Raw genomic sequence first — 26,088 nt, forward strand, 5'->3', positions numbered from 1 at the left:
GTAAATTAAAAAACCCGGTAAACGAAGTATTGATGAATTGAGATTTTTTGCTATACGAGTTTTCTAGTTTCTGTAATATAAGACATAAATCACATATAAATACTCTTAAAGCAGAAGTGAAGTCTACTGAATATAGTATATGTCGAGTATGACGAGACTTGAGCTGACATTGAGAATGAAACCCTATATGAAGATAATAGATGTATCCAAAAAAACAATCCAAACATAAAAGATCTTATAAGCACCGAAAACAAGAAAACACATGTCGCTGCTACTTGAAGATAAAAATAAGTATAACATGAATAGATGAGCCTAATATAAGAACAAAGAACTATTTATGCGAGCAAAAATAATATTGAGTCTTGCTAGACATAATTATCGTTGACTAAAACATCCACCACAGATAAAAGAAGAGGAGTATAATAGAGAACGAACAGAAGTAGCCTAAAAAAGCAGAAAAAAGAAACCAGTTCCAGCGGGAGAAGGGAGCATTCAATGACAGTGACAGAATAATATCAAATTGTATATAAAGACTTATAATCCACATCTATTTCTAAGGAGTCACGTCATAGTTCTTTCTTACTCTTTATCGTAGAGACAAACACTGTCTTGACTCGTGTTTTTATGACCACCTCTATAGCTTCTTACCCAATTTTACCGATGAACATTCTAAACGCTTTAGTAGCTTCTGAAGTGATATCGAGAGTATACGGTCTGATTATCTTTACTTCCTCTATAAAGTACTTACTCAGATATTACAACCCATGCCATGCAAATTCACTTCGTTTTATAGTGTATCTTGAAATAACAATTCTACTCATATACAGCTTACGTATGCTTGTTAGCCAACTTTTAGAATACAAGACTCGCATGATCTCAAGTGTACTTCAGAAAGTTAGCTACCTATCTTTTTTCTAATCACAAGCAAAGCTTAATCCCTGAGCTAGAATGTCCAAACTCTTTATATCAGATAAGTTAGTACGTCTTCAAAATAATAAATTAACCAATATAAGACATGTAACATTCAAATGCGAATGCTAGCTAGACTTCTTTTGAACTTCTATCATTCATCTTACATTTAAACCTGGAGATGAATTTGCCATCTTTTCTATCGGATAAAATAAATATTTTTTTAAAATTACTCAGAAAAAAATTTTCTTTGTATATTACGCCGTTCTGATATTCTAAAAGATTTTGACATTTGCCAGAATGTCGTAATAGACAGCTGCCATATAACCTGATCTTGACAATATTGTTATATAGTTCTCGTACAAATGACCTTTCAGCTAAACACTCAAAGTCGCCTTGACTTCTATGAACAGTTATATATCACTCTTGTTTTGCCTATTCTAACAATGTTTAGACTCTCTTCGTATATGGAATTTGTCTGGAATATGAACTTGAAATATCTAATTGTCATGAAAATATAGAGAAACAAGTGGTTGAGTTAAATAGATGTTAAGTTTCATGCAGTCGTCAAAATATTCTGTATCTGCATATGAGAATCTGACGTTCTGACAACTACATATCTTCTGTTCAGAACTTATAACAATAACGGAACAGCATTGTTTGGAAACCATAATGAAGTTATCAACATTTCACCAAACTCTTTAGTCTTTATATTTTCTTCAACAACTCCAACTTTGTCTGTTTATAAGACTCTTCAAAAGCATCTGAGTGCAAAACTTTTGTTATATTCATATACTTTGAACGTTTCGCTTCACATTTACTATACGTTTAATGATTCTCATATTGAGGAAGAGTTAGAACTGCACAGTACTAGTTCATTCAAGTATAGTCATTATGCTGATTCATGCATTAAGCAAACCAAGTCTTATAATATTGTTTTCAAAACTTAGGACTTTAATCGCAGATTCGAAGTAACGCTTCTAAGATAGTTTGTCCAATAAGTCAATAGCTGTAAGCGAGTATTCTTACCTGTTACCTTGTATCTTTCCGATAGTACCATAATTGATGAGAGGCAGTTTCTATTTTAGCAATGTCTGTGATGTATGTATAGATGTATGAAAACCAACATAAGAAACTATATCTCATTTGACATACCTCTTTGTCCATTGTCATAGAACTTTCATTTTACATGTTGCATCTTTAACCAAAGCTTCCAATAAAGTTTATTTCCCTTTGACACATCCTCTATTTATCATAGTTGAAATATCCAGTGACAGAGAGAACTAGTAATTTGGGCAGAAAGATGTGTAAAAACCTTGTTGAACTATACTACGATACTGAGAACACACATCGTGTCCAACTGAACATAAGATATCTCATAGCATCTATATCATCTTCATGACCACACTATGTAACGTACTTAATTTTGCTTTCTAAGTTTCTGTTGCCTACAATTTTCTCTGAACACTATGTTGACTCTGCGTTTGTCATAAGAACATGAGATTCCCGGTTCTTCATAATACATAACCATTTCATGGGCAGATCAATAAATGAACTATAAACGTTTCAAATTTCTCGTGACTGTCTTTGTTATAGTCCTCTCAAAATGGACACATATTTTCTGACTGCTTGAAGTCATAAACCAATCCTGAAATACATCTAATTACTGTACAGTTTCTATAAAATATAAAAAAAAATTATTTTCTTTTCTCTTATACTGACTTTCTGTTGTTCATTTGTTGAAATTTGAATTTTCTTGAAGAGCCACTTCATATAAGTCCTAGAGTATGAATTTTCTTATGTTTTCTAATACAAAATACAAATACTTTAATCAGCCAGTTTGCCATAGTCTTCCAATTCGAAAACCTTTTCATGCCCTCATTGACAAATTACACTAGGACATTAACAAAAGTCTTTCAACTCAAAAGGAAATCAAAGTTACTCGCGATCAACTCATAATGTCAACACGTACTAAATATCACTTGCCAAACCCCGTGCTTGAGTTCACTAAGTATGAAAATTCTGCATTCGAATGAAACAATAGGCAAACCAACAGAGAAAGTATTGTTTTATACGCATAAGTATCTTTTGGTCATAATAGTTTCTGTCGACATTCGAATAACACTTTGAACCGTTTTGAAACAATATATAAATTGGTGTGCTTAATGTCAATGGAATAGACATTCCTTGTATGACACCTTTTCCGTTATAGGAAACTGTTGGTAGTAAAAACCAGAAATAAGTTTTGTATTATAGCTCATATCGGTTATAGTAAACTCAGTCGGACATCCAAACATAATGAAACCTGCTCTAGTTGCAGCACATGTTACACTCGTACGTAAAGTATTAAATAAGTCAACAAAACCTGTTGGTGGTATATCTGAGTAAGTATCTCAAAGGAGTATTTTTTTACCATTCACAACAATAAAGTCTTCGGTGTCAAAAGAGCAAAACAGGCTTTAGTCGTCATTGTGTTTAAGGTTAGTTTACAATATCGTCCTTGAGGACTTTGTAAGTTTGTTGTTTAATAGATTAATTGACTCAGGGTTTTTAGTCGTAATGTAGTATAAACCATTATGTCTTCTGCCATTTTACTTAGCAAATAAATTTTAATGAAATGTTGTGGTCGTCAAATATTTTTATGACGTCTGGGAAACTATACTTTAAGTTCAACGTCTCACCTCCTTTCATAACGTATATTGTCAATGACATTAATGAAACACCACAGCAAGCAATGTCGGGTTCTATTTCTTTATGTTTTATAATCGTCTGCCTCTGTCAAAAGTTTCAATAGTTCTTTCAAAATTTCATGAGGTGCGATGACAATGAGTTCACTTTTACAGGGTTGTGCTCAAACAAGTTTAACATTATATACCCAAAGCTTGACAAATTCTTCTCCTGAGTTTTAAGTTTGTCTTTAAGTTGTTGGTAGTCATTCGAAATCTGCAACAGAACTTAAGTCTCTGCTAACTTCAGGTATGTTGGTTGTTCTTTACAGGAACAATTGTTATACCATCTCGTCTTCGTATGGTTTCCCCACTTCAACATCTCTGTCTTTGACATTGACAACAACACTTTGACTGTTTGTTTGAGTTGGTGAATTTAACTTCACATCTGCCACCGCCATTAAACCTTTTGAAACACTTACGCTCTATTTTTCGGAAATGACATTTTACTTAGAATAAAAAGATGGACGTATTTGAGTATCTCTTCGAATTGAAGCAAAACAAAGTTTAACACACACAAACAATACAAAATACATTGACAGAATAGTTCTTTATACAAACAATGGAAATGTTATAGAATAGCAATAATTGCTGAACCAAAATATTTCCATAAAGCAGAAGAAGTTGGTATGACGAGAATGGTGAAAGTTCTTGAAGGCAGACAAAAATATAACTTCAAAACTAAGATATTTCTAAAGGTAAGTTTATAATACAATACTATGTTTAAGACTGGACGTACTGTCAATATTTGACGGAGAGAAGTCAGTTCAAGAACAACTTACTGACCTGCTGCCAAAATCTGCTCGATGGAAGCTGTCGTTATGCCATCTGAGAAGAGGCCCCAGCAGGTTTCATCGAAACGAATCTTCAAAAAGCATTCCGTGAAAAGTGCTATTGGTTTGTAAACTTCTTTGCTTTTCAATTCATCTGGACCGTTCTCTGTCACCAGTATATTGTATTTGAACTTGACCAACAGTTGAAATACCACCCATAAAGTCTTCTGAGTCAGCAAATGAATGCCAAGCCAAAAGTTTTAACGGTCTCCATTTGTATATTGAGTTTTTTGACCTCCTGTATGGGTCCATACTTTCACATATGGCATAATAGAACTTTGCATTTCAGGGTTAATGGTTGTTGTGAAGTTGTTGTTTAAAGTTCATAGCATCTAATGTCAAGTTGTATGACCTCATATCCTCAACTGTAGATATTCTTCTCTTGGATAATATTTGCCATCTATTTTATATAATATTTAATACCGGGGTTGTAAAACAAAGAATAGTCATTTATAGTTCGTCTGAACAGTACAAACATATACTGCATGTTTCATTGCAGTTGTTAAAGCAATATCTGTTCTTGCACCTGGGTCAGCACTTTGGTTTCAACTTCACCTGCAAAGTCTTTGACGAGATATTTGGTGTATAGGGAACATAAGGAACTGCAATATATTTGGCAGCTAAAGCATTTGGAAATAATCTGGGTCAACATATAGACTGCAAGTCTGCTTTCTATTCTCTTGCAGTTCAACTTTTCGCATGTAAACTTAACTGGGTCCCAAGCAGTTCCAGCAGCATTGAAATAATAGTTTACTCTTCAGTGTTGAGGTTTGAGAACAAAGTTCTAAGTCAAACTTTGTTTTTGCAAAAGTCGGCGAATGACATTTTATTTTGTTCCCACTACTTCTGTAAGAGTGAATGGGTCTTGTGGTTGGTGCAATGACTAATATTTTGCTTGGAGTAAGTTCGATAGGAAAATTTTTCCTGCCCAGTTTGGCAAGTATCTTAAAAACCTGAAGATGAGAAAGATGACAAAGGAACTCTAGTTTCAATTTTACTTTGGTTACTGCTGCTGCATTTTGTCCAGAAGGTTAACATAAACTCCTGGAACGTTAGAGGTCAAGTCTTCTTATTTTCTCAATAGTTGCATACTGGTCTTTTGTTCTCTAGCTTGTGGTTTGTACGAGTTTCCAAAGCGAACCATTCATAGTTTGCCCATGTTACTGTTTGAACTAAGTCAGATTAGAATATATCTTATATCCCATATGAAAACTTCTGGAGCATATTTGTATCCGACATAGAAAATTCCATTGCAACCTTTCTTGTCAGCACAACTTGGCAGAAGTTTTATTTCAATGTCTTGTTCCACGTATAAGAAAGAGTTGTCAATAGAAATTATATGAAACCTGTCGCAAGCAATATCGGAAAAACCAGAATTTTCGAAAAAGTGACACCAACTATTAAAGTTATTTTATACTAGATTATTTAACAAATTATAAGATAATATCATTAACCGAATATATTTTTAATATAAATAAAAAACTTTTTTATACAAAAAATTACAATCAATCGATAAAATATAAAACATTTATTCCAAAAAGATTAAGTAATAGGTGGGATCTGCATATAATATAATTTTATGTCATAAAGTTTACAAATTTTAGATGGACCACAGTGAGAATGGTAGTGGTTAATTTAAAGGTGGTCTGATAAAAATATCGAAGCTTACTCACACAGCATGAAGCAGTTTCTAATACACAATTCTACTATGTGTGTTTCGGTCGCCAGCGGCTCTCATAGGGGTGCTGATTTTCAAAAACCACTACTTCAAATTATTCAACAATACTCAATGCAGCATGAAGCAGCACTACTGCTGTATCTTACTGGTAGTGTTTTTGGTCGTTGGCTCTTGCACAGTCTCTCAGATTTTCAAAATTTTTTTTTCAACACTATCTTGTTTCGCTCTCAGAAAGCTATCCTACAAAGACATCGAAGCTTACTCAACACAGCATGAAGCAGTTTCTAATACACAATCTTACTAGTGGTGTTTCGGTCGCCAGCGCTCTCATAGGGGTGCTGATTTCAAAACCACTACTTCAAATTATTCAACAATACTCAATGCAGCATGAAGCAGCTACTACTGCTGTATCTTACTGTAGTGTTTTGGTCGTTGGCTCTTGCACAGTCTCTCAATTTCAAATTTTTTTTTCAACACTATCTTGTTTCGCTCTCAGAAAGCTATCCTACAAAGACATCGAAGCTTACTCAACACACATGAAGCAGTTTCTAATACACAATCTTACTAGTGTGTTCTCGGTCGCCAGCGCTCTCATAGAGGGTGCTGATTTCAAACCACTACTTTCAAATTATCAACAATACTCAATGCAGCATGAAGCAGCTACTACTGCTGTATCTTACTGGTATGTGTTTTGGTCGTTGCTCTTGCACATCTCTCAGATTTTCAAAATTTTTTCAACACTATCTTGTTTCGCTCTCAGAAAGCTATCCTACAAAGACATCGAAGCTTACTCACACAGCAGCATGAACGAGTTTCTAATACACATCTTACTAGTGGTGTTCGGTCGCCACGCGCTCTCATAGGGGTGCTGATTTCAAAAACCACTACTTCAAATTATTCAACAATACTCAATGCAGCATGAGCAGTTTCTAATAAATATATACATATATAAATATAAATATATAAATATATACATATATAATATATACATATATAAATATATACATATATAATATATACATATAAAATATATACATATATAAATATACATATATAATATATACATATATAATATATACATATATAAATATATACATATATAAATATATACATATATAATATGCATATATAAAAAAATATATACATATATAAATATATACATATATAAATATATACATATAAAATATATACATATATAAATATATGCATATATAAATATATACATATATACATATATATATAAATATATAAATAACAAAATACAATCAAAAAATAGTGTTTGGTAATTTAAGGTTAAGTGTCACTTTTTCTAGTGTCACTTTTTCGTAAATTCTACCACACTCAGGTTTTATTTCAATGTCTTGTTCCACGTATAAGAAAGAGTTGTCAATAGAAATTATATGAAACCTGTCGCAAGCAATATCTACTGTTGTTGAAGAACCTTCTCCAAACTCACCTACGTTTCCATAAGAAACAGCAGTTGTATATTCGTAAGTTCCAGGAACTATTTCTGACCTTCTAATGGCATTGTCGCATTCGTTATACCATTCGGAAACATTTCCATTCATAGCATCCAAAACTGTTGGCGTTATATTCTGAGCGGCGTACATTTCATATGAGTAAAAATATAGATAGTTGGATTTATATGTCATAATAGAACCCACGTGGACCAAGCTTTACTTCTTCCTGACTGAGTTTTAACTCTTCTTTTTCCTTCATTGCCCTCTGCTTCAAGTTGTTGCATCTTTGCATTATGTTCATCTAGTATGTTGCAAATTTTCCATGCCCTTTTTGCCTTTTGGTCTGGTCGCCCACTCAGGTAACCTATATCCTAGAAAGAGTTTGTCATAGTCTGTATTTGAGTCTTCGCGTATTGTTTGCATGACTCTTTCCTGAGTTTCCGGTTCAAGCGCTTCAAAAGTGCCTGTCCATATGGAATAAGCTCGTTTCCAAATATATGTTTTTGTAGCCATTCTGGTTTTCTTCCATGTACCAACTATATCTTTGTGAATGGGAAAGCTTTTACCCATCTTTCAGTCTTGCGTCTTTTATTCTGTAGTTGGTTTTATTTTGTCAAGGAACATGTTTTCAATACTAACATTTCATTTGGTACTGTCCATTTGAGTTTTCTTAAATATTCATCCCTTCTCGGTTCATTGTCTGCAAAGTAAGTTTTTATGACATTTTGTAAACTTTGTTTGCAAGGTCATGTACAATAGGTTCTCTTCCTTCTCCCTCCCTAACTTTCTTTCTAAACTCTTCACCAAAATAACCATCTCTAGGTTCTGTGTAGTTCTTTGAGATAAATGTTCTAGACGTCAGGTGTTATATTTCCATCAGCCATGTTCATTTCATACTGGTCCAAAATATCTGCATGTTTCATATCTTTCAATGGCATTAAAGCCGCGCTTAAAATACCAGCTATATCTCGTTCACCATTAAATTCCATTGCGTCTACAACTTCTTGGAATTGTGGTTGTAAGTTATGAACAACCCCTATCCGGGTTAGCTTTATGACCCCATCTCATTGTAGTTCCATCGTCTGCAGAAACAAAAGTAGGTTTGTTTCCACTTGGCTAGGTTCTGAATGAACTTTAAACAATTTCATTTCTATATGTTTTCTTGAAATTTAACCTTTTATTTTCACCGAGTTCATCCAAGATTGAACGTTAAATGCTCGTAAGTAAAAAGGGTTGTTGTATTTGTGTACATTTTTTTTCAGTTCTTCCATTCTATGCTGAATATTTTCATTCGGTGTGGAGTCTTTTGTATGTCGGCGAACATTTTTCGATATTCTTCTACTATGTCAGCCGAATTTTTTTTAGACTCTTGGAAATATTCCATATTCTCCGCATACTCTTGTTGAGGGTCAAGATTTTTCGGCTGTTCCAAATCTTCATCTAGTTCTGTGAAGTTAGTTTCCAAAGGAAGGACTTGTCGTTTCCTTCAGGCTCTTCTAGCTGTTGTTGCTGAACTATTTCTTCCATGTCTGGTTGTATCTGAACTTCTTCCTGTGGAGTTTTGTACCTCATCTGCTGGCATTTCATATATTCCGAGACCGTTTTCAACAAGTCCCTATTTAAGTCATTCGCATTCATAAGCCTCTGTTCTTTCGTTCCGTCTCTATTTTTTACGCGTTTTCATGAAGATAGTTGAATCATCATTAGCTCTGACACCAAATATCTCGGAGTAAATTCGTTCATGTCATTTGGATGATATGCTATTAAATCATATCCCTTTGCGAGCTTGTATTTTCCAGGTTTGAAATTATATCCGATTTGGTGTTGAGCCATAAAGCTAAATAGGTTCGGGTCAGTATTTCCTTCATTGAACTTTCTAATAGCTTCTTTATATCTGTCACTAAAAGTCAATAGTATCTGGGTAACCATAGTCTCTTTTAAGCATTTTTAAGAATTCTTGGTTTCCTTGTTCTCTACTTTCTTTATGTCCTTGCTCTGTGTTTGGAGGTGGTTGTTGTGCAGGGTTTTGAACTGTTGGTTGTTGTGCAGGTTTTTAACTGTTGGTTGTTGTGCTGGTTGTTGGAGGTGGTTGTGTTGCAGGGTTTGAACTGTTTGTTGTTGTGCAGGGTTTTGAACTGTTGGTGTTGTGTTGGTTTTGGTGCATGCCTGTGTCTATGTCCATGTGACGATGTAAATGTTTTAGGTAGTCCTGGTCAGGTGCTTCTCTTGGAGGGTTTGGTGGTATATAAGTTCCACCAGCTGGCACATATGTCCATTCTGCAGCGTAATGTCCTACCTGACTTTTCGTCTTTAAGAAAGCATTTACTAGGTCTGTTTTGGTCTGTTTTAACTCTTTTCTTTGACTTTTCACAACAGTTGCTCTAACGCGTCATAGGCACTTTGAACTGCCTGTCTCGTTGCTGCATCTGTTATTTTCGTCATATTTTTTGCTACTTCTTTAACTCTTTGTCGAAACCTTCAAGCTTCAGTTTCTTTCCAGATGAGAAGTCGTTCACTTGTTCACCTTACTATGAAGAGCTTCGAAAGCGTTCTTAAAGTCAGCATTTGTTAAAGCTTCATTTGAACTATCTTCATGCGTTGTATTTTTGTCCTTATTGACCCTATGAGTTGGGCTGCTTTAGCGTTGGCTTGGGCATCTAACCAGTCATTGTTAGCTTTATAATTCTGCGCTCTTCATTGCTTTTGCATAGCCGCGTCGTTATTTTTACTTTCTTGTGCTAAGTTTTCATACTGTACGGTTTGGTTTTGCAACTGTTAAAGTTTTTCTGTTTACATTTGCTTCAACTTCTTTTTATACTCTCGTATCCATATATGTCTTCAGGCTTTTTGTTTTATCTCTTCATCTTCAGTATTTTATATTGAGAGTATGGTTTTTCAAATTATGACATCTTGTTCCATTTTGCTACTTCTGCTGCTTTTCTGACACTTTTTTCGCATATTCCTCTGTACTTAGTTCTTTCAGTGTTCTTCTTCTTCTTTTTCTCTACGTTTAACTCATTGAGTTTCTTTGTGTGTCTGTCATATTCTAGTTTCTTTCGTTTTCACTTATTGTTTCTGTATGTCTATGTTTGACTTTTTGACATCTGATATTTGATTTTTGAGTGAACTCAAATTCATTTGACTTTGAGGGTTATAACTGTCCGTCTGCAGCTCCACCATAGCCGTCCATTTTCGCTAAAAGTGCCGCTCTTAAACCTCCACTTTGTGCACCAATAACTCGGTTTAAAAGCATAGGGTTGCTTGACATTTGTTGCAAATAGTGGGTCATTCATAATTTGTGTTTGCAACTGTTGTTGTGGTGTTAGTTTTACTATTGGATGTTTCAATGCTCTCTTCCTCTTACTATATTCTTACGTACTTACGTGGCATTTTAAGTGAAGTTAAAAAGCGGCTTTTGACAGATGTTTATATGACACTTCTTGTTCAGCACAAAAAACTACTCGGTCAAAGTGTTGTCAGGTTTGTAAATAACCGTCCATCTCCGTGCCTGTATGAGCGAAATCATGAAAATTCAAGAGGTGAGAAAAGAGGTTAGAAAAGGATATACTAACCTTCTACCCTAAACATTATTTTTGTCTGATTTTACGAAGAAGTCTTGACAAAACATTTACGAAGAAGTCTTGACAAAACATTTACGAAGAAGTCTTGACAAAACACTTCGAAGAAGTCTTGACAAACATTTACGAAGAAGTCTTGACAAAACATTTACAAGAAGTCTTGACAAAACATTTACGAAGAGTCTTGACAAAACATTTACGAAGAAGTCTTGACAAAACATGAAACATATATATTTATAAATGTGAAATTATAATTTTTCGACCAAGAAGACTAACAATTTTCCGAATAAAAACTTCATTTATACTAAACATCTTCAGGCGTAACGCGCCTGGAAGCCCTCCGAATAAAAACTCTTATATCTAAACATCTTCGGGCGTGAAAGGCACGAATCTCTGGAAGCCACCCCCAAAAAAAAAAAAACTTCATTATACTCATTCATCCTCAGGGCTAGAAGGCACGAGTGCCTGAACCCTATTTTTTTTTTTTTTTTTTTTTTTAAATATTAATTCATTTTGGTATAATTATTTTATATGGATTTTAATAAACAGTTTTAATGTTTTGTAAACTATTCAATTTATGGGACCCTATCCTTTCGTTTCTAAAACAATGAATAGGAAGCATTTTTGGTGAGATTATCTATTGAATTAATATTATCATACTATATACGAATAGAATTAAAATATGTTATGCTATAATTATGCAAGAAAAATTCGAAATCGATTCTAATTTGTAAAATAAATTATACGTTGATGCAATGAAATAATATATTTAGTAAATATCTATTGATACAACAGCAAATCAAGTCTATGTATTTTTTTTTCTGGCGTTAAGGGTCCACTGTAAAAATTGAAAGTCTCTCAAAATTGAGAGGCGATTTGCAAATAATCGTTATCGTCTTTTTTCGAAAATCCACTTTTCCTAGTGTTCTGATTAATATTTTGTGAATGTAACAATAAAGTATATGTTTTAGTAAGATGATAATACATTCTATCACTTCAAATCACATAAAAATTGCAAAATCAGCGAGTTTTATAAGAACATGATTTTTTCGAATTTTTTTGCTTCTGGATGCGTGTTTTGAAAAATAGATATTTTCGAATTTTGATTTTAATTTAAGTATAAATTTTATATTAGGAATTTTTTGACCTATTTCCAATCATTAATTCCTAAGTTTTTCTAGGAATTTAATTGAGAAGAAATTAGGAAATTCGCTTTAATGCCATTACATCCTAATATTGTGATGCATGTAGTTTATATTTATTGAGGCTAATGCCGGAATATCGTGCATTTTATAAAAAATTCAAAGAATTGACAATTGGATAGCACAAATTTAATTCTCTAGACAAAGTATTATTGTTTATATATTCAAAGCATTATCCTTCGTTTTGAAATGTTGGCCAAAAATTTTCGTGTTATTTTTGGGAACAGGACAAATTTGCCACACGGCACTTTTTTAAAAAAAATTAATGGAGCGGAGCGATACTCTGCTGCAGGAGCCCCAAGGCTCCCAATCATTACGAAAGGGAGCCTCAGGGCTCCTGAGAATCCATCAGCAGAGGCCTTTTCATTTGGCCTCTGCTGATCAAAGATTCGGCGAAGCCAATTCTCGTCTCAGGAGCCCCAAGGCTCCCAATCATTACGAAAGGGAGCCTCAGGGCTCTGAGAACCATCAGCAGAGGCCTTTTCATTTGGCCTCTGCTGATCAAAGATTCGGCGAAGCCATTCTTCGTCTCAGGAGCCCCAAGGCTCCCAATCATTACGAAAGGGAGCCTCAGGGCTCCTGAGAATCCATCAGCAGAGGCCTTTTCATTTGGCCTCTGCTGATCAAAGATTCGGCGAAGCCATTCTTCGTCTCAGGAGCCCCAAGGCTCCCAATCATTACGAAAGGGAGCCTCAGGGCTCCTGAGAAACCTCTTTGAGAAGGTTTTCTTAAAGAAAACCTTCTCAAAGATGATTGTCAGCATTCACTCAAAATCTACCAAGAGTTTCAAAGTTTCAAATCTATCTGAAATGAAGCTTTGAATCTCTTGTATATCTAATTGTAGAGGTACCTTTTCAAAATGTCTTCTATTGATTAAATTTAATCAGTAAAAGTCATTTTGAAAAGGTACATCTCTATAATTGCTATTGAGCATTCACTCTTGGAACCTTGGAGCTCTTGTGTAGTGCATGAAAACTCCAAGATTCTAGCATAAAACATATATCATAGACATAATTTCTTCAAATATAATTTAAGGTTATTTTTAAAAAAAATAGAAAAGCGTAATTTAAGGTTATTGAAAAAGTGACACCTGGCAAATTTGTCCCGCACTCGTTATTTTTTGTGTTTCAGCATAAATTATGTATTGACTTATGAAAGATAAGCATTTTATTCATTATCATAAAGATATACCAAAACAAATTGATAAAATTTTAAAAAATGTGTATTTTAGTGGGTATTATTCTGGCCAATGCCCATTTTTAAACGATTTAATATTGACCATATCAATAGCCGACTCAATGTAAAAATTTAGATATTATTTTTTTCATTATTCAAACTTTGATAAATTTTAGTATAATGAATGATTTTGTTTCGTGTATGATACAGAAATGAAAAGCTTGATTAATATCATTTTGCATTTTTTCAAGAATGTTAGAGTACATCTACATTAAAAAATCGGATTCGAATTGCGATACTGCATCAAATTGTTGCACATCTGATAAGGATCTCAAAAGAGTAAAGTTAATTTTTTTGTGTTTTTTAAGTTTTGGGCCTTAGTAAAAACACCATCTTGGGCAATATTTTTGGGACGACGATAGGCCTTATTTGGCCTTACAATGGACCCTTAAAATTTTAACCGTTTCTCAACTAAAAATATGAGTCATCTCGATACAGGTGATTCAGGAACAACAATTGATACTCCAACTAATACTCAAGAGACATACTCAACACAGAAATCAACACATACCAAAACAAGAATTCGTATTCCGAAAAAATTAAAACAGCAAATCGAAACTTATAGCACAGAAGGTGGTCAATCTTACACGCAGTACTCTGAATACTCAGTAACACCTAGTTATTCTAATACTTATGGATATTCTGCTACACAAAATTCAAATCAAACCGGATATTCTGGTTATACACCAACCTATGGTCCAACAGGAACATATAGCTATACAGGTACCACAGGCTATTCTGAAAACCCTTCACAGACTCAATCTTATTCTTATTCTCAAAACCCAACGTATTCATACACAAATACAACAGGATATTCATATTCTCAGACCAATCCAACATATTCCTATACAAACCAATCCGGATCTCAAACAAATCCTTCTTATTCTTATACAGCTTCAGAAGGAGCCACAGGAACAGGAAGCTACACATACTCAAAGACAGGAACGCAAAATGCATCTAACACATACTCAAAAACAGGCACAGATCCAAACGGAACAAATTCATCATTTTCATACACAGTTTTCACTTCCAATCCGATCTCTACATCCGAAGTCGAGACTAGCGTTGATGCTCCTTCAGTTACATATACTACAGATGACTCAGTTACTAAGCGTGTCCGCGTAAAAGTTCGAGTTCCCAAAAAAGGTGACCAAAAAACGATGAAAAGAGAAGCAGCAAGGGTTTTAATGCACCGAAACGGAGCAGTTCTTAACACAGATGTACATGATGAGTCCGTAGATGCTGTTTCACTTGATCCTGCCGGTACATCTGATTTATCTACATTAGATTTGCCATCAGCCATGGAAGTCCCATACATAGAGACAGTCAAACCAGTCAATGCAGTCAAGAAACCTAAGTGGGATGACGAGGATGACTCAACATTGACCCAAATGGCCCCAGAACCTCAAAAATTTGGCCGACCACTTATCGGATCACGATTTCTTGGTCGTAATCAGCTTTCTTCCAGTGACGATGAGAGTCAGACTAACATAGATACGATCACTACACAAGATGAAACATCTGAATCCACAATTCCGACTGTCATGAACAGAGAAGAGTTCCAAGAGCGATTTTCAGCCAAATCGCGATCCGTTGCTGCTGTTCCTGCTGCAGAGGACGGCGGCTTTGCGCAAGCGGAGATGGCCAGGCAGCGTATGGAAGAGAAGATGGCCAAGAAGCAAGAGTACAAAGCTAAAGTTGCTGAAGCCATCAGGAATGGCGAATCTCCACCTCCAACCTTGACAACAACAGCAACAGACGAATTGAGCACATTGGAGAAAGACATCAGACTTGAATTGGAGATGCAACAGTACGAGGAAGACATGAAGAAGAACCAGATGACAAACGAGCAAAGACAAGCATTGTTCCCTGCTTCTCGTCGTGGAAAGTTTGTTAAAGAGAATCCTAAGAAACTCATGTTTGCTTCTGACTCTGATTCCGTTGAAGAAGACGATCTCAATCCAAATCCAGTTGTTTTCGAAGTAGGAAACAGCTACAACCGCACGAATATTGCACAGATCTCCAAGGGAATGGGATTGTTCGACAGCATGAAACCGATGAAACTGGAAGACATCAAGACATACGAACCAGACACAGGCGAATACAATGCATTGAAAGAAGCCGAAGAAGCAAGAAGACAAGCAGAAATGGAGAGGAAAATTGCAGAGATGAGGAAGATGAAGGAAAGAGAAATTTCTACAACAGATACATATGAAACTAATTTCTCTACAACTACATCTACAGAACTTGCAGAGATTTCACCTCAATATCTGCCAAAGAAACAAGGTGGAATTCCTGAAAAGGCATACGAAAGAAATCCTGCAGTTAAATTCCCTCCGCCTCCTCAATTCGATCCTCCTAAGAAGAATCGTCCATCGAGAGGTTCAAGGACAGCAACAACAACAACAAGTACAAATGAGTCCGCAATCATTGAAGAAGTTCATGAATATTTCACTAACACTGATTCGAATAATTCATCAACACCAAATCCAACAGTTTTAGTGACTGCAAACTCTTCTTCCGCTGATTACGTTGAAGCTCCTTCCAATGCACAGAACGCAATGAACTACGTGGAAGTAACTCAAACAAATACAAATACAAACACCCATGAGGAAGATAATAAGAAGAAACAGAGACCAAAGAGAGGAAATAAAAATTCTGGACCTCCTTCTTATACTTCCAATAATTTGACAACAGTTACAGAACTAAGAACAGCTAATCCGACATCGGCCGATTTCGTTGAAGCTTCTGCAAACCAGAATGGAGAATTGTACGTGGAAGTACCAGCTTCAACAGCTACAAATGCTGATGATTTGACCACTGGACACTCTGAATATGTAACTGCAACTTCAAATGCAACTGGATCTCTTTACGTAGTCGATACTGACGGAGCAAGGACGGAATCAACTTATACTTATATAACTGAGGAAGAAGAAGATATCGAGGAAGAAGAAATTATTGAAGAAGAAGAAGTTGCAGAAGATGATGCTTAAAAAAACTTTTTTTTAATTAAAAATTTTATTGTTTGTTTGAAATTTAATTTTTTTTAAGGATGTACTGACCACTATCTAACATGCTCTCATAAAACCAATATATCTTTTCTGTAATAGAAAAGATAGTCTCTATATTATGTACTATGTAGTGATTTATAAAAACTTTTTCATAACCAGCTTTCTTATATAATGCTTGCTAATATCAACTTTGAAATTTGGACAATTTTACTCCTAAGTCTCAAGTTAAATTTCTGATGATCTATTCTATCAATATGAAGCCTTTTTTCAGGCAGGAAATTGTGAAGTGAATATCCACGAACTTCTTCTATTGCATGATATAGATATCAATAAAACAAGCGAATATGGAATAACAGCTCTTCATGATGCAGTATATTATAATGAAAAGGTTGAATCCGTATTTGTCGATGAAATATCTAGGAGACAATTATTTAACTGAAATATTATGCACTGAACTGAAAATAAAGATGTAACTACTTTTAATGATGATATTAAAATGTAGGAACAGTTCTTAGACATGAAATCTCATATTCTATACATGAAAAAGTTGCAAAAGTCAAAAATTGAGGGTATTTTCAACAATTAATATAATTTCTATATTCTATACATAAAATTAATAATATTCTCCGATTTATTTTTTCATTGGTTTCTTCAAATTATTCCAAATATCAATTTTTCTAAAAAATAAAAAATTAAAAAAAATTAAAAATGATAAAAAAAAACTCAAAAATTTCTTTATTTTCTAATGTGGAATTTGTTTCTTATTTTCCTAAGGTGATTTTGACAAGTAAGTATCACCAACATTCTACCTTTTGTGCCTCATACTTACACCCAGAGTTTCAAGCCAATACGCATGTTAGAATTTTGTTGGACTACCTTTAAATCATGTTACTTTTTGTTCGAATAAGCTAGAAAAGGCCTTGCAATTTACAGCGTGAAGATATAAACCCTTCATGAGTGTTAAGTTCAAAAAATTATTATAATAATTAAATTTATGGACTCATGTGGCCACGTTTTCACCAAAGCAAAACAAACATATAATGATTTTATGATATAAGTTCATTCAAATATATTTGAGCGAAATAAATTAAAATTCTATTTCAAAGATCATTACGTAAAATATAAGACAAACTTTTATTCATAGAGGACTTTTAGATATATAAAAAACAAATTTTGAAAGTAAAGCACAAATTTTAAGAAAATATTGGAACATGAATGGATTTCAATAAGACAATAGATCAGTGTGGTACTTGGCATGATTGGAACTGAAGTCTGGTTCATAAATGAAGAGAATTTAAAATTAAAATTTAAATTTCTTTGAATTTTTTGAGAACATTTATGGTTATTTGTTTTGCAAAGCTCGTACAATGAATTCCTCTTCCAAAAAGTAATAATTAAATACCAGATGTAATTAATCTCTTCAGTTTCTCTCTTTGTGCATTCAAATCGATAGAAGTATCAGTAATAACGCTATCAAACTGCTCCTTTGTCATGAATTGTCTCTGTTCCTCTTCGATCCGAGCATATTGAAGTAATTCTGGTTCGAAAGACTTGAATTCCTCATTGGAAGAGAGTTCATCATAGTGTGTTCGTACGTATCTCAAAAGAGTTTGAATTCCTCGTTTAAATTTCAAACCCAATTTAATTGCAGGAATTATAATGGTAGTAGTAAGAGTATTGTAGAAGTAACTCTCTGTAGCATCGATGAGTGACTGAATTCCTAAGCAAACGCCCATTTGGAAGAAGAAAACTGGATTTTCATTAATTTGAACTGATTTTCCTGATAAAATGTCTACAACGCTTGCAAATGGACCTTCAATGTTTTCAACATCAATCTTAGATACGTTTACATCCAATTTAATTTCATCTTGAATTAATTCAGAACATGATGCAGCAATGTAATAAGGAACAGTATATTCTTGATGATTGTGAACTAATGTGATTGTCTTGTTGATGATATTATCAACTCTAATCGATTCTTCAAAATTATCTACGTGATTTTGAGGTAAAATTGGGAATTTATGAGAATAATAGAGTCGTGAGTTAATTTCACAACATGGCTTTTCAAGAAGGAATGCATCAATCATGTCCTTCTTCTTCAAATTAATAAAGAACAATTTTCCGTATGTTGTCTGTATATGTTCTACTGTGTCGATTTCGCAATCAATAAGCGTATGTAAAACATCTTCGCATGTAGTATATTTAGTCTCGCCGAAGAGAACAATTCCACAATTATTTTGGATGAATTGCTCTGTTTGAGTGAATTGCAAAATTTTGCCTCTAATCTTGTAAATTGACTCACCACTTAATGCCTGCATAACACCTTCTTGTGTTGTCTGTATGATAAATAATGGAAAGAAATATTCTGTGTTCATAAATGTATCAACAATAGGATAAATACTAAGAATTGGTACAGGACCGCCTATTTCTCTTCTGATCTCGTTCTCAGTCGTAAAGGGGTCTAGATTTGATATAATCAACGATTTTTCCATTTTTTGTTTTATATCACAAGTCAAAAAGTGACAAATCCCGATGCAATAAAATTTTATATCATTAATCTTTCATTAGTTTATGTGGCATCTTTTAGTGCATGGTTTATAAATATTGATATAAAATTCACATATTCATGTAAATGTGATCAAAATGATGAAGCTTTATGGAAAGTTACTGTACTGCATCCATATCTTGGCTTATCACAAGTTAGTTATTATACTAAGCATTGATATATCCCATAATACTTTATGAATATCATCTGGTCATCTAGAATAATCAGGATAAATCGTTGATTTTTGTGCACTTATAAATAGTGATCTTATTGCAACATATTTTGAATATAAAATAGAAGTAGTGTAGATGGCATCGTTCGCATCGATTTTGTCACTTTTTGAGATTTTATTCTTTATAAATTCATGAAAAAAGTCAATTGGGATGAAATTAATAGATTTATAAAAAATGACTGCTTACAAGTCATCTCATATGGTTTCAATCCATATGATTTTGCTGTGGAAAATTGGAATAATGGCACAAATGCAGGTTTTAATGTCGATGATTTACTTAGACAGTCTCAAACATTTGCGTTACAGATCGCAGATGAATATGCAGTTCCTCTCGAAGTTAATGCAAAAACATATACAAAGAAAGCAGAGTTAAGGAAAGAAATTGACGATTTTCTGACAACCAAAAACAGAGTCATCGAAAAAACCAGAGCAAGATTTACAATTGATCCAGAAGATCTTAAACAAAAATGGCTGAAAACAGTTAAACTCGAGAAAGAAATAGAATTATTTGAACAAGTTGAGAACCTTGTTACTGTTTCTCGAATTGTTTACTCGAAAATAGAGCAAGGTAAGCATGATGAGGCTGTCAGACACATATGCGAAGCATTACAAATCTATTCAGATCGTAATTTTCATCAAATTGAATCTCTGGACTCAGTGAAAGAAGGAATCGACAAAGCAAGAAGCGATATGGTTGGACATGTTATGAATTCATTATTCTCATTACTCTTCATTAAGCAAAGACTTCCAGGAATTTCATTTTTCAGACCATATCCTCATTCTGAAATCAGAATTCCTCGTGTTGATACATCACAAATCGAAGAATATACAATCCTCCTCATCCGTCTTGAAATACAAAATGATTTCTTCACTCAATTAAGAGAAACAGTGAGAGATCGTCTTGCTCTTCTCATGTCTGAAACAGCAGAGTCCATAAAAGTACAAAAGATCAGACAATTCGCACAAAGTAAAGATGGATTTGAAGAACTCGTTGACATTGCAAACAATTATAACATGTCTCATCCACTTGTCATGTTTATCGACCAATTATTATCTAAAATGTGGGTTCTCATGTCAAGATGTAAGGCTTTCGATCAGGTTTTCTCCGTGGAAAATACAAATGGTGTCGCATTTGCAAATGCTTACGCCGATGTTGATGAATTAATCAGAGACATTGTCACTGCATTTACAAGTGTCCAAGGAAGCAAAACAATGTACACAGCAAACAAATTATCATACAAATTTTTGTCATCTGAAACTGCCCCTCAAAATTCAACGGCATCTCAACTCAGATCCGAATTAGGAATTAAGCCATGTTCAGCAAATTCATTACACATCTTCATGATGCTTGACGATTTCAATTCTTGCTTGAAAGAGAAATATAATATTTCTTATTCTCAACTTTCCAACAAGATGACAATTGATTTAGATGTTAAGAAGATATTTGCTGACCAAACAAAGCTTATTTCAGATTCAATTGATGTTTCAAGACCTGTCAAAATTGAAGCTCACCCAGTTCCTGTATTAATCTCCACTCCTTTGTTACTGGATAACATAGAGAAATACGGAAAGATCGCAGGAAGGTTCACTTACCTTCAAGACATGATTATTAGTTTTATGATCCAATTCTTGAAGGCATTTATATCACGTTGTCTGAATGAAATAGGTCATGTCAAGTCTGCTGAATCTCAGGAACAGATTCTTTCCTCAAGAATGCTTACAAACGACAAAGATATTGTTTTGAAATATCTTGGAAAGACAATTACAACCGAACTTGTTCTGAAAGACAACATGGGAGACTATGAAGATAATATTAAAGATCTCTCGCAAATGGAAGAACAAAATGAACTTGATCTTGTTGATAAAAGTCAACCTCTCACAATAGAAAACACAATTCGCGAAAAGTTCTGTCTTCCAACAATTGCAGCAACAGCAGAATCCATTGTTGTCATCAAGAATTCATTAGAAAGTTTGTTAATTTCTCAAAAGTATACTGATTCTAACAATAGTGTCATCAGATCTCTTATTACAAAGTTAGAACAAACACTTGTTCGCGCAATGATCTTTATCAGATTAGAAATGAGATGCAGAACTTATGTTGATATAATTCAACCACTTTTGAATGGAAATTACACACCATTGTCATCACCAACAAAACCAGATCAATACGTTACTGATTTCATCTCAACTTACAACAGTTCTACAGATAACATCGGAAATTGTTTGACACCAGCAAGGAATTCATTTGTTTTCATCGGAATTGCACGATTGGTATATAATATCCACATTAGATACGTTCCACGAATTAGAGAAATATCAGATAAAGGTGCAGCACAACTTACAATGAATCTTTCAGCTCTTAATCAACATCTTTCATCAATTCAGTATCCAGAGCAATCCATATACAAGAAAGCTCTTGTCTTTGTTTCAAACATCTCATATTCAACAGATCGTATTCTTATGCAGATTGCCCAGCAGAAGGACTTGTTCACATACGAAGAAATGGAACCAGTATTTAACATGCAACAGAAGATGAACGAACGTCACGCAGAAAATCTTGATAAGCTTAGACAGCTCTTGAAGAAATGATGATACTAACATTTATACTTATATTTGTTTGTCAGAATCCTATACATTTGTAAACTTTCTGACACTAAATTTATGTAATTTATTATTTATTGTTTGATATTATTATAAACAAAATAGTCAATAATTAAAGGAAGCTTCCGAACAAACCGCTCAATCTCTTTCGTGCTTTATTTTTATTGTAGAGTGTCTGGAAATAAAAATAACCCCTTGGCGTTAGAAAAAAAAAAACCTTTGTAATAACATGTAATGACAATGTCTCCCAGAATGAAACATTGTGACCAACAAGAGTGCATAATACACTCTTGTCGGTCGAAGTTTTGCAATCGTCTTCTGATTGCGGAAGATTGACTCATTCTTGGAGATATACAGTGTAATATCCTCTAGAATGAATTAACCCTTCAGCCGCATTTCAACTTTTTATTCACAAATTTCATATTTATTTAATTCTTCAAATTCTTACATATAGACGCAAAATTGAGAATTCAAACAAACATTTAATATAACAAATACAAATAAAAAACAAACAATATATAAAAACTAATAATTTTCTTCTTCATTTAAATATTCTTCTTCAAACTCTTCTTCGGCTTCATTTAGATTAAACGGAGGAAAAACTGGAAGTTTGAAACAAACAATTATATTATTTCCACTTAATGAAGCCGTTAAAATTGCTTCTGGAAATGATGAAAGTGGAATTACTTGAGCTTGTACTCCAACTTTAACAAGAATGTGTCCGTTGACATCTATACGATTTGTATCCATCTTTACAATGGATTTATATTCTGGATTTTTGGAAATTTCAAATTTAACTTGTTCAAATGGGAACAAACTCATATTTGAAAGTGTTAACTGGATCTGTGCAACATTGCTCATCTTATCAGTACCGTATTTAAGCTTTCCTGATACATGAATAAAATTATCTAAATATAAAACGCCTTCATTGGTAAAAAAGAATCTTTTAATGAGCAATTCTTCCTGTATTGATCTGTCTTCCTCTTCATGATGCATTACCTGGTCAATTTCGAAGTTTGAAGGAACATTTACCTTTAATAAATTCAACATATCATTTAAATCTTTCTCTGAGAAGTCTTTTGGCATTGATTCAAATATAGACTTAGATGAAGGTGTTGTCTGTAATGTAATAAAGCATTCAGAGGCTCTTTGTGAAACTTCTGGATTCGGGTGTCGAAGATTCTTAGATAAAAACTTAATTGTAGCATCGTAAATGTCAACACATCTTGTTGTAATCCTAGTGATCATGGTAATGATCATTGATTGTACAAGAGAATCTTGGTATCCAAACCGACTAACAAATAATTCAATAATTGGGATTGGTTTGGTATTAACATACCTTCCACATAAGAAAATGGTTAATTTCATTAATGAAACAGATGGCTCTGGTGTCTTTTTGATAAAATCAATCAAATCATCGATAATTTTTTCAATTAATGGCTCTATTTCTTCACATTTATCTGCAGTGGTCTGCCATATTGAATCATCAGTGAATTTACCGGCAATTTTCATCAAATTGATATTTGTCAGAACAAAAAACTCTGGATCTGCTGTTTCGATGCTTAATATCTTAGGAACTGTGCAGCAAAGGACTTTTCTGACGTCAAGAGGTGCTGCTTGGATGTAAGACATGAATTCTTCGGTCATTTCTTTGTAATTTTGTTCATTGGACATTTGTTCCATCAAATAAACGGCCAATTTAGAGACATTGATATCGGTGCATCTCATGGCTGCAAATAAATTTGACAGAGAGTTCTGAATACTCGATGCAAGTTGATGAGTCGTTTTAACAATATGTAGCAGTGTATCTATAGCGAAACTGAGAACGTTGACCCTTTTAGTCTTCAAATGACGTGCAATTGTTTGCGCGCAAAGGACCATTGAATCATATGTTAAAGGAACCATGGCAATCAAGCTCATTAACTCGTTGAGAACCATAAGATATGAATAGGCCTCACGGATCTTCAATGTTTCGCCAGTTCTACTAAAGATTGCAAGAGATACTTGTTCTAAACACGATTTTTCGTTTTCGCTCCACGAAGTTTTGAGTTTTAGCATTCTAAGAAGCTGTTTTGAGTACCATGGGGCTGGTGTCCCGTAATACATGAGATCACTGATATCTGTGCCATAAACAAACATTTTTAACAATTCTTTTAATGAAAAATCAAAGAATTGTGTAAATGTACCTGGATACATAGTCATTATTGACAAAACTAATGTAGATGCTGCTAACCGCATATTTGATTTCATTATCATATAATTTTCGAGAGCAGGAGTAATCATATCGATTATATCATTGTATGCGACACCTCGCATGACATATGATAGATAAAGCATAGCTTTTTTTCTTGTAAATTCTGAAGCTGTTTGGCAAATAACAATATTAGCGACTAAATTGATTACCTCGTTAACTAATTCAGGGTCTGCTAGTGAAGAAATAAATGAAAGTGCGTAACTTTGTAAAGTATCATTAGTAAAATTCATCAAATGTTGTTTTGCGACAGGAATAATCAATTTAAATGATGATGTAGTCTGTGAAAATATTAATGAAGCTGCTAAATATCCGATTCTCACATTAGAGAGTCGATGAGAATTTAATAAACGCATAATTTCTTTTGCTTCAAAGTCAATGTTAACACCAACAATGGTGAGAAAGGCCAATTTTGCGATAGGAAGGAGAACAGTCGATGAAGTGTTATCTTCTTTTAAAAATAGTTTCTTAATTTCTGTTAATTCCTTTTGAATTCTGGCTTTAACATTGGGGTGATGGCTAGGCTTTGATACACTACGAAGAAAATCCTTCATTTCTTTCGAATCCATCTAGTTTGTTCAAAAATGCGCCAAAAAAAAATTTGAAAAATTTTATAAAAATGAAGGGTGCACTTACAACTTTCTGACATGCTCTCAATTTTTTTGACATTCAAAATTTATCTACACCATAATGAATTTCGGCTCATGACTCATACTGTGCATAGCGTTTAAAAACCAAGTAACAGCAGCCTAACAATACACTCAATTTTTAACTTTTGCAACTCCAAAAATCAGATGTTTTTCCAGAACTACCATCTAGAATGAGTCTAAGGAGTTATAATTCTAGGGTTAGATGACACCCACTTAGTACTTTTATTTGTATATATTTTAATAGAATTTTGTGAGGGATCATGAAATTGGTATCTAATTTGCTATTATCTAAGCAGGTAAAAGTTAGAGAAAGCTATTTACTGGTTGTATATTACAAATATACCTTGTAATAGAAAATATAATAAAATATGTAAATTCGCTCAATTAGCTCGAAAGTGTGAATGCGTTTTATAATTGATGTTGATGCAAAATATTTCTTTATGTTCCTGAAAAACTTCGATGTTTCTTGATTGCAAAATTTAATTTTAAAAAACTAACAATTTCTTAACTAAAGAAGAACTATTTATGGTCAAATCCAAAATGTTCCATATTAAGTTCTGTCAAAATGTAAGCTATTCAATTCTATCGTCGGGGAAGTATCACAAATCTATCAATTTTTTTGTAAAAGTATACAAAAACATATGGTGTTCAATTAGTTTATAATAATATAAATATTAAGATTATCCAAAATAAGAAAAACTAGGTTTTGAGAACACTTTTGAGATGATAATCAAAATATTTTGATTGAAAAATAATATATTATTTATCAGATATCGAATGGATTTTTTCAAATTTAAAAATTCTGAAAAATAAACAGTTTTGTAAAGTAAAAAAAATGAACGAAAACTCGAGACCTCGTATTCCAAATGAATGGGTAAGATATATGTATGAAAAACTTGAAAGTGGTGAGTAATGATGTCAATTTGGAAGAAAAGTGAGAAAATTCCTAAAATGCTAAAAATGAATTTTCCAAACGTACTTTTTTATCGCATTTTTTTGATTTTGAAAAAAAATTTGGAGAGAAGAACTCTTCGTTTTTGAATTTTGTCACGATGGTTTTAAAGTATATTAGACACATGTATTGATATTACTATTTTTGTATATTTTGAGAGAAAATCCCTAAAAAGTGAGAAAATCTAAGACGGTTTGAGAAAATATATAAACTATTGAAATTTT

General features: G+C 33.5%; 4 protein-coding genes and 1 pseudogene across 5 annotated transcripts, besides 9 other annotated features; 2 read left to right on the top strand and 3 right to left on the bottom strand.

Annotated features, from left to right (window-relative positions):
- The first annotated feature begins 7,441 nt into the window (after positions 1–7,441).
- Positions 7,442–7,480: a mobile genetic element.
- Positions 7,481–7,499: 19 nt separating this feature from the next.
- TVAGG3_0084380 lies at positions 7,500–8,176 on the bottom strand (annotated as a pseudogene). Its single transcript has one exon. A coding segment is annotated over exon 1 (677 nt).
- Positions 7,500–8,176: a mobile genetic element.
- A 4,429-nt stretch (positions 8,177–12,605) lies between these two features.
- Positions 12,606–12,639: a terminal%2Cinverted (terminal inverted repeat of MuDR-4N1_TV transposon ID:TVAGG3_0084390).
- Positions 12,606–13,498: a mobile genetic element.
- Positions 13,470–13,498: a terminal%2Cinverted (terminal inverted repeat of MuDR-4N1_TV transposon ID:TVAGG3_0084390).
- A 532-nt stretch (positions 13,499–14,030) lies between these two features.
- Positions 14,031–16,630, top strand: TVAGG3_0084400 (uncharacterized protein; the record flags this gene model as incomplete). Its single annotated transcript, XM_001311686.2, has 1 exon — positions 14,042–16,615. One exon carries the CDS (start codon positions 14,042–14,044, stop codon positions 16,613–16,615), a length of 2,574 nt encoding a protein of 857 aa, XP_001311687.2.
- Positions 16,631–17,396: 766 nt separating this feature from the next.
- On the bottom strand, positions 17,397–19,135 carry TVAGG3_0084410 (uncharacterized protein; the record flags this gene model as incomplete). The annotated part of the gene is made up of 1 exon (XM_001311685.1): positions 18,028–19,125. One exon carries the CDS (start codon positions 19,123–19,125, stop codon positions 18,028–18,030), a length of 1,098 nt encoding a protein of 365 aa, XP_001311686.1.
- Positions 19,136–19,542: 407 nt separating this feature from the next.
- On the top strand, positions 19,543–22,190 carry TVAGG3_0084420 (exocyst complex component 4 family; the record flags this gene model as incomplete). The annotated part of the gene is made up of 1 exon (XM_001311684.2): positions 19,543–21,999. One exon carries the CDS (start codon positions 19,543–19,545, stop codon positions 21,997–21,999), a length of 2,457 nt encoding a protein of 818 aa, XP_001311685.1.
- A 119-nt stretch (positions 22,191–22,309) lies between these two features.
- Positions 22,310–24,850, bottom strand: TVAGG3_0084430 (clathrin adaptor protein; the record flags this gene model as incomplete). Its single annotated transcript, XM_001311683.1, has 1 exon — positions 22,537–24,831. The coding sequence occupies one exon, from the start codon at positions 24,829–24,831 to the stop codon at positions 22,537–22,539; it is 2,295 nt and encodes a 764-aa protein (XP_001311684.1).
- Positions 24,851–24,884: 34 nt separating this feature from the next.
- Positions 24,885–24,915: a mobile genetic element.
- Positions 24,885–24,915: a terminal%2Cinverted (terminal inverted repeat of tvBac_53III transposon ID:TVAGG3_0084440).
- A 538-nt stretch (positions 24,916–25,453) lies between these two features.
- Positions 25,454–25,494: a mobile genetic element.
- Positions 25,454–25,494: a terminal%2Cinverted (terminal inverted repeat of ISTv3 transposon ID:TVAGG3_0084450).
- Positions 25,495–26,088: the final 594 nt, after the last annotated feature.

The sequence above is a fragment of the Trichomonas vaginalis genome, chromosome IV (assembly GCF_026262505.1).
Source record: "Trichomonas vaginalis G3 chromosome IV, whole genome shotgun sequence".
NCBI lineage: Eukaryota > Parabasalia > Trichomonadida > Trichomonadidae > Trichomonas > Trichomonas vaginalis.